Here is a 13,750-nt window from a genome sequence, read left to right on the forward strand (position 1 = left end):
AGGCAGGAGAAGGTCTCCAAGCCTAAGGGGATGGGAGGCACCCTTGCAGAACGGCTCAAACAGACTAAAATCAACGCAGTGAAACCAAGAATTTGCTTAGTACTGCACTTCAGGGAGAGAAATTAACTGTGTATTAAAAAGGCCATGGAGAGACAGTTAATCAAACAAGAGGTGCGTCTGTTGTGCAATAACTGTCTGAGGTAGGGCAAGAGACACAATTATGTCATTTTCTAAAGGGAGATGAGCCCTCAGCCAAACTCTACATCCAGTTTCAGGCATGACATAGTACAAAGACACAGATGAACTGAAAAGAATCCAAGAGAAAGTGAATCAAGACCCATTGGGAAAGGCTGACAGAAGTGCATGTAGCTTATCTGGAGAAAAAAGGTGGAGTGGAGCAGAACAACCCTCAATAGTCGAGAAGTAATCAAAATAGAGGACAGTGATCAACAGCTGCATGTCCATGGCAAAGTTTTGGTAGCACGGGGCTGCAGGGCGGCCTCTAGGAGAAGAGATGGGGGCTTCCCCCATGCCAGGCATGCCTGGCTCTAGTCGGCTCCACACTGAAGAAGGCAATGAGGGAACATGAAGGCTAGAGGAGAAGGTGCTCCATGAGGAGCAGGTACAACCCCAGAGGCATGTGCAGACTGTGGAGGAAAAACTTGCAACCAAGCCCCTCCACCACTCACTGCCTCTCTGAAGCCAGGACAGGGTACAGGAGAGGTGTCTGGAGTGAGGCTGTGACGAGGAAGCGGGGTGGGCAGGTGTTCTGAGTAAAGTGAGCCTGGAAAAGAAGAGATGTTCTTCTCCCCAAGTACTTTAATGTTTGTCATTTTTGTTTCCCAGTATCTGAATCAGTAACTAAATATCTATGTTAACTGGCTCTAAATTCAGTTAAATTCCCCAAGCTGAGTCTGACATGAAACAGCGCTTGGCGAGTACTCTGACCCATGACTTTTCTTGCTCCTGTTCCTCCTGGTTTCCCCCTTGTTCTGCTGGTGGGGGGAGCTGTGGCCAACCCACCATAGTCCTGCTGGGTGAGGACAGAAAAGCCCTTAACTAGCATACACAGCAGTTCAGCAGTATGCTAGAAAAAGCTTTCTAATGGGACTGCCTGCCCATGGATTTTGGGATCTCCTCACCAGACACTTTGCAGAAAAAGTCAGACGGCTCCTCTGGGGCCAGTCTGGCTTCTCCATGCACTGGAGGAGATGAGCAGCTTCTGTGAGGTCGCTCCCAACCCCACAGCTCTCTGTAGCAGAAGGAACACAAAGGCATGGCAGCGAGCCATTACCTATTGGTTGACGGTTGGACTAGATGATCTTAGATGTCTTTTCCAACCTTAATGATTCTATGATTCCATCGGTTGGCTGGGTTGCTGTGTACAGCAGGCACGCCACAACCTGCCTACCAGAAAGGTAGGAGACAATTCTTTCACCATGGACTGATGTGTGAAGGGGACAATATGATGATGATGGAGAGCCACAGGGAATGTAAAAATTCCTCCTACTCCCATGTTTTGAGGCAAATAAAACCAACAGAAAGTTATTCAAAATTTATTTTTTTTCAGTAGGACCATTTTAAAGTACCTACTAGTTCCAGCTTTCTAAAACACAGCACTGCTGTATGTTCCTTGGCACCCTGAGGGAGCTTGAGTAATCGTGCAATGGATGAAGTACCACAATCAAAATGAGAAAAAAATCTGAAATAACATTCAGATTCCAGAAGGAAGGTGGTACATAAGTTCACCTGTGCCTATGTGTCAAGGGAGAACAAGTCACGGCTAACAACTCTCACAAAGCACCATCCTCAGCAGAGGTTGTGTAGAAGGTCACAGGCAAAAGAAAAAAGAAAAAAAAAAAAGGAGGAAAAAAGAGTCCACTACTATTATCTGAATTTAAATGAAGAACTGTACGACTACTACTTCTAACGGTGCTGGATATAGACTCAGAAACATAATCCTATACTAAGATATTGCAATTGTTGCTGGCCATAATAATCAAAGCCTGTAAGCTTTAGCTGGCACAGCGTACCCCAAAGATTGTTTAAGTTCATATTATGTGCCTTTAAGGCTATCCCAGGAACACTGTCAAAAGAAAGGCATCGATGTACCTCAATAGCCTGTTTAGCTATCGTTATAGACATCTGCAATAATACAGTCCCTGTTTTGTACAATAAGATATAATACACTATTATATGTAATAACACTGTAATAATAAAACACACATCATTACTTTTTCTAGGCTTTTTTTTTCTTTACTATATATTAACCCTTATGCTTGTTGGGCTGAAAGAGCAGTATTTTTCTGTATTCTGCAACTTCCCAGGAACAGGAAACTAAACCACACAGAGATGTGTCACATTTAAAACGCTCATGCACACATGCGTAGAAAAAAAAAAGAACAGCCAACGCCATTTCCAGGCAAGTCTAATTACATCTTCCTATGACAACACAAAATCAGGACACTTGGTGTGCATTCGGGACCCAGTGGGCAGTCATAAAGCCTCCTCTGCAAAGCCCAATACAAAAAATTACTGTTCATGCCATCAGCAGGTCATATGCAACCATAAATATATCGCAAAACAGTCAGGAAGGGCCTGCTCCAGCTACTAAATTCCAGTGAATTCACTGTGCTGCTATCACGCTAAATAACCTCTATGGTTTCACACGGATAAAGCCACTTTCCACTCCCGACAGCAAGCGTTTCATTAGACGACATTTTAGTAACAGTATGTTTCTTCCCTTAAGTCTGGGAAATAATTTCTGGAATGAAATCCTGGTCTCTCTGACAAAAAAGGACATTCTTGCCTCTTGCTTGCAATTCAAATTGCTTGGAATTCAAATCATACTTTTAAAGGCAAAAGGAGAACCAGGCAGTTCAGCTCCCTAGTTTTTTCTTGCATAATACAGACTATTAAAATTCTTTCATCCAGAACATAAATTTTAAATACACATAAACTCTACCAAAGAGAAATGGGAAATGCATTACAATGCATACTAGCTTTTATGCATTGCTGAGCAAGTGGATTTATAGCTCATATAAATCTTCACTTTTTTTTCCATTCCTTTTCAGGCACATGCCTAAGCTGGTATCTGAGTGGATACAAATTCCAAGAAATTTAAATAATTAGTGAGAAAGTCTGTGAAAGAGATGTGCAATTAAAATTTGTTCTTTTCTTCTGTTTTGTTGTCATGCAGATTTGATGCTCTGCTTTTTCTGATCTTGGTGCTTCGTCAGCTTTATGATACATCATATGGTGAACAGACTGGAATCGTGCTGCTGCTTCTGACTTTTTTCCTTCTGGTTAGTTGTAAAAAACAGGAGAAAAGTTTGTATTTTGTTGTCAAGAAACTTTAAAAAAAAAAAATCTCTTCTCAATTATTAGAAGTATGTGAAAGCTCAGAGCAGTCAGGATGGCAGCTGTAGCCCTGGATGAGACCCTGGTGTATCCTTCTTGGGTTCTGCCTGCTGACTACCTTTATCACTCTTAGTTGAAGGAAGGTAAAGTAAATTCCTTAAGAAGTATTTATTTCTCTTTCATACCATGCATGAATGAGTCTTTTTTATCACCACTTCTATATTTGGCCTGATAACTGTGTTTTTTGTTTTTTTAAATGGAAAAAGAAAGCAGTTTGACACTTGTAAGAGCAAAAATCAACCAAGCATTTTCTAGGCTACAAGAGTTAGTAAAAAGCAGTAAAACATCTGATGAGAACATTTTCATTTTTTGTTACCTTCTTAGGCCCTAAACTAGATTTTCAAGTGACTGTCTTGAAAAGAGATGTGATACACACTCCTAAGAACATCGACTACTTACAATACTTGCAAGCTTTCTGGCATGCTTGAATGCAATACTCAAACCACCATGGGATGCTCACATTTTGAAAGCTACAGAAAACGTACACATCGATGACCAGAGGTCTACAATAATGTCCGCTGCAATACACATACAGGTTTTTATACAGCTGAAATCTGGACGTGTCATGGTACTTCCCATGTAAAAGCATACTGATTAAAGGCAAGAACAACAAAACTAACACACAGATCTGCCTGGTAAATGTAGAATTACCAAACTATTTTATTCTATCATGTCACAGAAAGAGAACAGCATTCAGCCCGTAACACAGGGAGAGAGAAGAATTTCCATCCTGTATCATATTAGTGACTCATTAGCCTGGCAGTTTGGTTTGGTCACCAGCCTCATCCCCCCCTTTTTTTTTAAAAAAAAATAAGCTCTAATAATTTCCTTATCACAGCAGTACTTTGTCCCAAAGCGTTTTTCAGTAACCTGGACCTTCTATCAGTCCTGCATTTGTTCCTTACATAGATATTTTGGTGCCAGCATGAAGGCAGATGGAACAGTTCCCAAATTTTTTTTTTTTCAGTTAGCCTATGGCAAATTACTCCAGTGCTTCAAGGTCTTTGAAGGGGGGGAAAAAAAAAACAACAGGCAAACCAAAACCACAGCAGTCAAAAGGTCTAAAAGGGCAAAGAGGAGTTATACTTGAAAGTGTTAGTGACAAACTCCTACCCACATGATCATGACTCAGAAAAATATTTTTAACTATTTCTTAAAGTGACTTCTCAATGTAACTTGGCCAGTGCTACCGAAAGATGAAGGTCTGAATAAAGGCACTAAATCGTGTCTACCAAGCTCAGCAACACACAACCTGAGAAGAGGCTAACACAGCTAAATTGCCATGTAAAACCTACACATGACATAGATAAAACAACCAAATCACGCTTTGGTTGACAGAATTTGCAGCGGTGGAAAAACTTCTCCATAGATGGGACATCAGCAAACCTTTTACTATGGCCAAGTGACCAGGGGACAAGACTCGGTTGCCCAACAGACATGTCTGGTGCTAATCGGGTGCCTTTGGGTATTTACACACTTTCTCCAGGTGAACGCCACTCCGGGATGGCACTGAGGTCTCTGTCACACGTCAGGCCTGGGTGTATATTTCTGATGCCACCAAGCACCTAGAACATCCACAGGTGAAGGGATGGCTGAGCATGAAAGCAAAGAGAACTGTAAAATACCTGACTTAAGTGGGACTGAATTTAACTAAAAAACAATCCCCCCAAACCAGCACCTTCTTCTCACAAATAAAAAACAGGCATGCGATGCTTATCTCGTGTTGCGTTTTCCCTCGTGCAAAGAAGTACCACCAGGCACCATTCAAATACACAGGCCAAGGTTTTCCAGAACAGGAACTTGAGGGGCATCACCTCCACTCCCTGAGAGTCCTAATGGTGAAGTTTTCAGAAGAATCTAATTGCTCAAAACGAGATTGATTTCAATCTGCATGATCAAAATACTTCAGTTCTTTTGCCTGTATAATTCTGAAAACGGTTGCCTAAAAATTGTAATACAGCAAGCAAAATATCCAATTATTTGCTTATCATTATCTTCATGCTGTGCGCTCTGTAAACATTGCGGACTTCTTTTTGCCTGTATGCTTCAACACAGAGTTTTATATACATTTACGTAAAATTTGGAACTCAGTATTTTGCTGGCAGAAAAGAATGTCTAAAGGCGCCCAGGGTAGTCAGCAAAAACTGACAAACATGGATCAGAATCAAATGATTGGTTAAAATTTTCCCACTGTCTTTGTAACTAACAGCTGTTCCTTATTCCTTACTTCTTGGTGGCAAAAGTCTGACTTTGATTCCAGTAAAGAGAAGTATCACAGCAATAACCAATTCCAGGTGATTTACAGCATCTCAATCTTATCCTTGAAAAGGACAAGCAAAGGAAAAGTACTGTGCAAACATGCTGCAGTGTATCTCTCTCTTTAGAAGGAACTCCCTTTCACTTAGGCTCACCAGTAAAGCGAAGTCTTAAAATGAAAGGGCAGAAAAGAACCTGAAAACCTCGCCCCCTACTGCCTCATGGAGAAACAGGACCTTCTCCTCTCTGTTACAGATTGCGGAGGCTCAGCCGAGAACGCTGGGGAAGCAGGAAGAGCAGGTCCAAGAATACACTGGAGAACAGAGAGCTGTAGGGGTGAAGAGCTCATGATCTGCTGTTGCTAGATGAGCAGAGATCACCTCCTTCTGCCCACCTCAGTTATATAAAAGGAAAGTTTAGGGTAACTTAAATCTCATCATGCAGGGAAACAGAACTACTACTGACTGAAATGTATTACCTGTCCACCAGCTATGCTGTGCACTCTACACTAAATAAGGTTCTGAGTGTACTTTACGCCAATGGACAAATGTCTTTCTTGCGTGCATGGAGTTCTAAATGAAGATTCCACATTACAACACAGAATCATAGAATGGCCGAGGCTGGAAGGGACCTTAGAGATCATTTAATCCAACCTCCCTGTTATGGGCAGGGACGTCTCTCAACTAGATCAGGCAACACATGGGGACCGAACGGGGATCGAACCCGCGTCATCACCCACATGAAAAAAAAGACAAACAACGAAAACACCTAATGAAGCGGAGTTAGACCTATACAGTACTCTCCAAACCCAAAACAGGTCACGGCTCAGATACAGCACAACTAAATTCTAGGTCCAATCTCTTAGTCCAGGCCTGCTCAGATGTGAGACGCGTCTATCAAGTGCTCCACAGCTGCTCTAGGGGATTATCCAATTTGCTCTTCAGCTCTGATTCTAAGTTTACACACACAGAAAAATCAGTCTTAACTGTAAGAGCGTTCTAACATAAGACTTTGTGCAAGTGTGTTAAGCTTCAACACACGGTCATCTTTCCTCTTCCAGGAAAGGATTAAGTCAACATTCTGAAAGCAAGAGCAATGAAAGAATGAGACCAGATTTAAGTATCCTATAAAACCTAAATGGCAATTCTTCAAGTCGCAACCTGCAAAAGACACCATTCTACTATTCAGTTGAAGGAGGGGCTTTGCTTTGTGTTTAAAAGTTTAACCAATTCATATTCTTTAGCCAATATTGGAGCTTTAAACTTGAAATACATGAGATGCAGCTGATCAATCAGTTTCAGTTTATGGCACAAATAACAAGCGATACCATCCCAAAGTATATATAAAAAAAGCTATTTCAGCATAACCAAAAGTCAGAAAAATTAAGAATTGTTTGAGTTTTTTGGTGTTTTTTTTCCTTTTTTTTAAACTACAGTTTGCTAAAGCAGCTTGTCTGGAACAGCAGTAGTCACCAGACTAGACCAGTATACATGCTGGCTCTGACTGCAAGGAGTAAATTATTCTGGCCCAAGCCTTGTTCTGTGCTGCCCTCAAGGAACTCACAAATCCACCCATCATCAGTTGACAAGATGCAACGAGTCACACAAACATGAACATCCAGTCACATAATCAGACACATCCTTCCTCCTCTGCGTCAGACCTAGCTGTTCTCCCAACCACAAAAAAGAACAACCCAAACCCATTGGCTTTCTACAGGTCAGGAAAACAATCCTGACTTTTTTTTTTTCTTTTTTTTCCTCTGAATTAAAAAGCTGAATCAGCTCATTTTGCAGCTGCAGAGTCTAGAGATGAGACGTAGTTAGGAAAACATCCCTGGCAGCGAGATAGAGGTAAGGCTGAAAGTTAAATCCCTCTGTCACTCATTAGATGTTTTGTGAAACTGCATCCTTAGTTAGTTGTGCAATGGAAAGAGAGGTCAGCATACAGTGGTTCCTCTTTTCAGAAGGGGACAGTTGTCTCACTCTACTTCTATTATTGGACATCACTCACCTCATTTTTTTTTTCCGCACAAAATCCACTCTCTGTCCGCCCCCTTCTCCCCCCCAAAAAATACACCCTTTAAAGAAAAATTAATAAACGATACCATCACATACATGAAGTACATATATTACAAAAGCATGTAAGTAACAATACAGATCACAGCGTACTCATTTCTGAGAGGACAAATGAGAGAGCTCCAAAGAATCTCTCTCAAAAAGACCATCTACACAGTCCTGCCTAGGGCACAGGTACATTTCCCTTTAACAGCTCCAAAGTGAACTCATTGGCCACAGATCAGATAAGCACAGAGGAAAGAAAATAGATTGTGTCAATATATAGGTTAGTTACTCACAACAGAACCCCAGAAACTTAGATACAGGAATTTGAACAAGATTGTCTGAACTTCAGGCCAACTCCTGTATCTCCCCCACTGCTTTGAACACTGTTCTTTTACATGGAAAACCAGAAATCTTTCCTCTTAAGTATTTAAAGTGCATATTTACCATTACCTATTTTCTTCAAGACAAAAGGACAGATCCTGCTGGTTGCACAGCTGGTATGAGCAACAAGGACTCATCTTTTACAAACATGGGATCGACTTTCAAAATCAAGCACTGATTACAAGAAGGTGGGATCCACTTGACCAAGAACAAAAGCATCTTCACCAGTTGGTTGACTGAAAGCAAAAGCGTCTTTGCCAATAGGCTGGCCAACACAGCAAAGCATGAGCAATCCAGGAAGTTTCTAGAGCACACTGCTGGTAACTTCTTGACATGAGTGACTGAGGATCCAACGAGGAAATCTGCTGTACCTCATACTTAGAAACAAGGAAGAACTGGTCAGAGATGTGAAGGTCAGGGGCAGCCTTGGCTGCAGTGACCGTGACTGGTGGAATTCAGGATCCTGTGAAGAAAGAGCAAAGCAAAAAGCAGGATCAAATCCCTAGACTTCAGGAGAGCAGACTTTGGCCTGTTCAGGAGAATCCCATGCAGTATGGCCCTGGGAAGAAGAGGGACACAGTAGAGCTGGCTGATTTTCAAGGATCACTTCCACCAAGCTGCAGATTGCAGATTCCACCCTGATGTGCAGGAAGTTGGGCCAAGGTGGCATGACAAGACTTTGCCTCAAAAGAGATTACAAAACACTGAAATGGGACACTCCCAAGCTGCTGGGCCTTGGTGGGATGCACTCAAGGATGTGGAGGGAATCAGCCAATGGCATTGTGAGGCCACTCTTGGTAATCTTTGAAAGGCTGTGGTGGTTGGGGATGCTGCTAAGGCCTAGAAGAGAACAGACAGCCCTTCTGCACAGAAGGCAAGAAGGATAATTCAGGGAACTAGAGGCTGGTCAGTCTCACCTTCATCCCTGAAAAAGTGATGGCGCAAATCCTCCTCGAAGCCCTTTCCCAATACATTACATAGACTGAATGAAGGTTATCAGAATAGTCAGCATGGATTAGGGGGCTGGTTAGCTCAGTCAGTTGAGTGTGGCGCTAACAATGCCAAGGTGGCGGGTTCAATTCCCGTTTGGTCCCCATGTGTTGCCTGATCTAGTTGACAGGTGGTGTCCCTGGTGACAGGGAGGCTGGATTAAATGATCTCTAAGGTCTCTTCCAGCCTAGGCCATTCTATGATTCTATGATTTATGAAGGTGAAAAAGGCTTGACCAACCTCACAGCCTTCTATGGTGAGATGACTGGCTCGGTGGATTAGGAGAGCAGTGGACGCTGTCCATTGTGGCTTTAACAAAGCTTTTGACACTGTCTCTTACAACATCCACGCCAACAAATTAATGAAGTATGGGCAAGATAAGGAGACAAAGATGCAGACTGAAATCTGGCTGAGCTGCTGCACTCAAAGGGTTATGATTAGTGGCATTAGGTCCAGCTGGAGGCCAGTCAGTACTGGTGTACCCCAGGGACTGATACTGGGGCAAGCATTGCTTAACATCTTCATTAACGACCTAGCTAAAGGGACAGAATGCACCCTCACCAAGTTTGTAGATGGCTGTACTGCCATTCAGAGGGACACTGGCAGGGTAGAGAATGGGCTAACGGGTACCTCAGCAAGTTCAGAGGGAAATGTCAATCCTGCACCTGGGGAAGACTAACACCAGGCATCAGTACAGGCTGCAGACCAAGCAGATGGAAAGCAACTCTGAAGAGAAGGACCTTGGGGTTCTGGTAAACATCAAGCCGAACATCAGCCAGCATGTGCATTTGTGGCACAGGAGGCCAACAGCCTCCTGGGCTGCGTCAGCAAACGTATCGTCAGGAGGTTGAAGAAGATGATCTTTCCCCTCTGCTCAGCCTTGGTAAGACACATCTGGAGTGCTGGGTTCAGTTCTGGGCTCCCTGGTATAAACCACATATGGACAATACTGGAGAGACTCCAGTGAAGGACAACAAGCTTAGTCATGCGACTGGAGCACCTGTTCTACAAGAACAGACCAAAAGAGCCAGGACTGGAGAAGGCTCAGGGGGACCTTATCCACGTGTATGAATACCGGATGGGAGAGAATAAAGAGAACAGAAACCGAATTCTCACTGGTGTCCAGTGACTAAAGGCAGTGAACTGGAATATGAGAAACCCTGTATAAACATAAAAGAAGAAAACTTTCTTACAGCGAGGGCATTCAAACACTGGCTCAGAGAGTATGCCGAGTCTCCATCCTTAGAGATATCTGAAACTCAACGTGGCCTTGAATTGACACTGCTCTGTGCAGAGGACTGAACTAGAAGATCTCCAGAGGTCCCTTCCAAACTCAATGACTCTGTGATCAAATTTGGTAGAAAACAAGTAAAGATCTGTTAATTCAATTCTTGGATATAGGAAGACTGTTATATTAACAGATTTAATCTGGTCTAAGGCCCTGTAGCATGCACAGCATGCATTCATATTTGGCTCATTTTATGTAGGTGGCCAAGAAAGTAAATTGAGCATAGGAAGGCAGGTCCTAAATATTTATGCTAAGAGCTGAATAAATGTTAAGGTAAAGTGACTGATTCGGAGCTACTTCTGGAATGCGTTCACTGCAGTTTGTGGCAGAAGTTGAACTTAAGTCCACGCACCAAGTCTGAGCCGTGCTAACTAGCTAACACTTACACAACTGCTTTTGGATCTACGTGAAACACAATCCAAACCCATTTTAGAATCTCTGGGTAACTTCTTGGTTGAGTACCAGAACAGTGTTTGTTCAACTGGCCATACCTCTCTTACAGCTCAAGTTGAACAAAAAGATTAGGAATGACACATCAGGTAGAAGGAACTCACGGAAATACTCCATTTACAAAGACATAATATCCTCACTTCATGGGTTAACACGTCTACTTAAATAAACAAAGCATATCGTTTTGGCATAAGTGCTGTATTTAATTTTGAAAAGCCTCATTTAAAAGGTAATTGACTTGAGCCTCATTTAAACGTAATTGACTTGATTAGGAGCGAAAAAAAACCCTGGGCCTTCAGCCCAGAAATGTCTTGCACGAACTTTTATTACTAAGCCAATGAAAACCACATCATCAGAAAACTAAAATTGACCTCCTAAACCATGGTGCTAGTAATCAAATAATCCTTATGAGTTACCCAATTAGTTACTAATCAATTTGTCATTTAATCATCTATATAGCCATAAAAGAAACCCCAGCATGTATATCTGCCATTTCCTTCTCTCTCCAATCAGTGACGAAGCATGAACCTCATAGCCTTCCCACAGACAAGTTTCTGGCTACGCACCTACATGACTGTGGTCAGGATGGCTGAATGCTGTAGGTAAGTATGTTATCTGTGGGCATGTAAGTGAAATACTAAAGCGTAGTAATCTCAGTATTTATTGGCAATAAAACCTAATGCCAAATCTGATAATCAAGACCAATTTTACAGACAGACCAGTTATCACAGAACAGCCTACCAAGGAGAAGTATCCCTTGAGCCACTTAATTCTAAGTCACTATTTTACAGTCTTAAGGAATCTTACATTTGCTTTAGCCTCCTGTATGTAACTGGAGAGAGCAATTGCCCATAGCAATGATGCCCACCAAAAATTAATTAAGTGCTAGCAGTGGGAAGGAGAGATTTGATAGCTGCCTACGAAGGGTGAGTGGCATTAACGTACGGTTAAACAAACCACTGAACATTTAGAGATCTCCAGCCTGGTTACAAGCCTGGCAGGCTGCATGGTCAGCGAAGATGCTTGTGGGAGAACCTGCAGACAGCTTTAGGCAATTATACCGAACACCAGCGTTTGGAATGGAACAAGGTCATTTTGGTTTCCATTTAAATACAAAAGCAAAAGCCTCATGGTCACATACCTCATTGCAACATTGCTGCCATCAATAACTATTGGCCTCAGGTTGTCACCATCCTCTGTCACATCCTCCTGCAGTGGAGACTCTGACCTCTGAGACTCTATGGAAGACGTTTCACGTATTACACTAGTGTTAGCATTAGTTACAGTCTGATCAGTCTCAGTTTTATTCCCAAGTTTGACAAGTTCTCCCAAAATATCATTTATTAAAGCATCAGTACCAAGTTTATTTAGTACAAGTTGAACCTGCTCTTCAGAATAACCCAACTTAAGTGCAAACTCCAGTTTGGTTTGATATTCTTTCACCACATCAGGGGGCTTTTTAACTTCTTTAGGTACTATCTGAGCCTCTTCTATTCTAAAGTCTTGCAAGATTTCATTTCTTTGTAGTATATGAGGCTCTAAGCAAGGAGATCGGCACAGCTGTCGGTGAGTCTTAGGCAATAAATGTGATTCTGATGCAGAATTATTCAGTCTCTCTGAATCATTATCAGAATTTGTGCTTTCTTCGGAGTCACAGCTGGAGCTTCCAGAAGTCTCTTCTGATGCCTCCTTGTCTACATCTTCTTTCCTAGAATTAACCTTATCCATCGTTGGCTTCTCCGCCATTGACCAAGGTACAATTGCATTTATTTGTGTGCCAGTGCTCCCCACATAAAGGTGGCCTAAGTCATGCCCCAGATGATCCTTCAAGCCCATGAAGCTGCTGCATGTACTTGACTCCACTTCGCTGTTTTTCTTGTATTCCTGAATATACAGTGTTCCGTATTCCTAAAGAGAGAACAAAAATGTTGCAACTGGTTACACGTATGACTTATTTTATATTTCCAGAAATGCATTTATTCTCCTTCAGCAGAGAAATAAGATTTTTTTTTTTTTTTTTAAACACAGACAACTACTTTTGGGAAAAACTTTTCCTCAGGAACACCTATAAGCAGATAAGCAACTAATGATCTATTTTCTAAGTATATCAAATGTTTTTACTTTAACATTTCTAGAAATGGGTTTATGAAAGAATAGGAAACCAAACACAGCAAGTTTACCTAGTGTAGCACAGCAACAGAAGTCATGTCATGATTTAAAGGGCCCGAGATACTCCTTGTCGCTTAAGACAGTATCGTAACAACAACAAAAATGCAACTATAAAATACAAGTACTAGAAAAGTTTTTTAACTCTCTACTGAACAGAAAGAAAACAGCATAGTACTAGATCATCCAGCTTATTAGGCAAATAAGACATCGTAACAAATAAAATGAATTAGTAACAGAAAACATGATTAAATAAAAACTTACTGGTCCTAAAAGACACTATCAGTTTAACTGAATCCAGTCAAACTATTTCTGAATTCCCTTACAAAGTGATAATTAAGAAGGACTAATTGCTCTCAACAGTGTTCTGCATCACTAACACATACAGCATTCAGAGACATGGATTGATCTAATGGCCAATAAAGCCAGTGGAATTCTCTGCACTGACTGCAACAGACCATGCACCAAGCCAACAAAGTAATAAAATTCAAAGCTGATTTCAATGCTTGGACTACACTTGTGCAAGCCTTTTGCTGAATCGAAACTACATACATAGATAGCAGTCATGCAGGAAGAATGGAAGAACAAAGTTGAAGCTTTCTGGACTTCATACACTTGTCACATCAATTTTTTTCTGGAGGAATCTGGCAGAACTACAGTTATACAGAAGTTAGCTGCCCATTTCATCATAAGGATTACTTACACAATTTATATTTAAAGGCAGATTGCTATCTCTTTC

At 41.7% G+C, this 13,750-nt stretch overlaps 1 protein-coding gene across 1 annotated transcript in view; it reads right to left on the minus strand.

Moving 5' to 3' along the window:
- ZC3H12C (zinc finger CCCH-type containing 12C) overlaps window positions 1-13,750 on the minus strand; it is a 24,839-nt gene that overhangs the window by 6,718 nt on the left and 4,371 nt on the right. Inside the window, exon 2 of the mRNA XM_009864411.1 lies at window positions 11,987-12,753. Coding sequence (XP_009862713.1) covers window positions 11,987-12,753 — 767 coding nt within the window. The remainder of the gene's footprint in view (window positions 1-11,986; window positions 12,754-13,750) is intronic.

The sequence above is a fragment of the Apaloderma vittatum genome, unplaced genomic scaffold, assembly GCF_000703405.1.
Source record: "Apaloderma vittatum isolate BGI_N311 unplaced genomic scaffold, ASM70340v1 scaffold5192, whole genome shotgun sequence".
Taxonomy (NCBI): Eukaryota; Metazoa; Chordata; class Aves; order Trogoniformes; family Trogonidae; genus Apaloderma; species Apaloderma vittatum.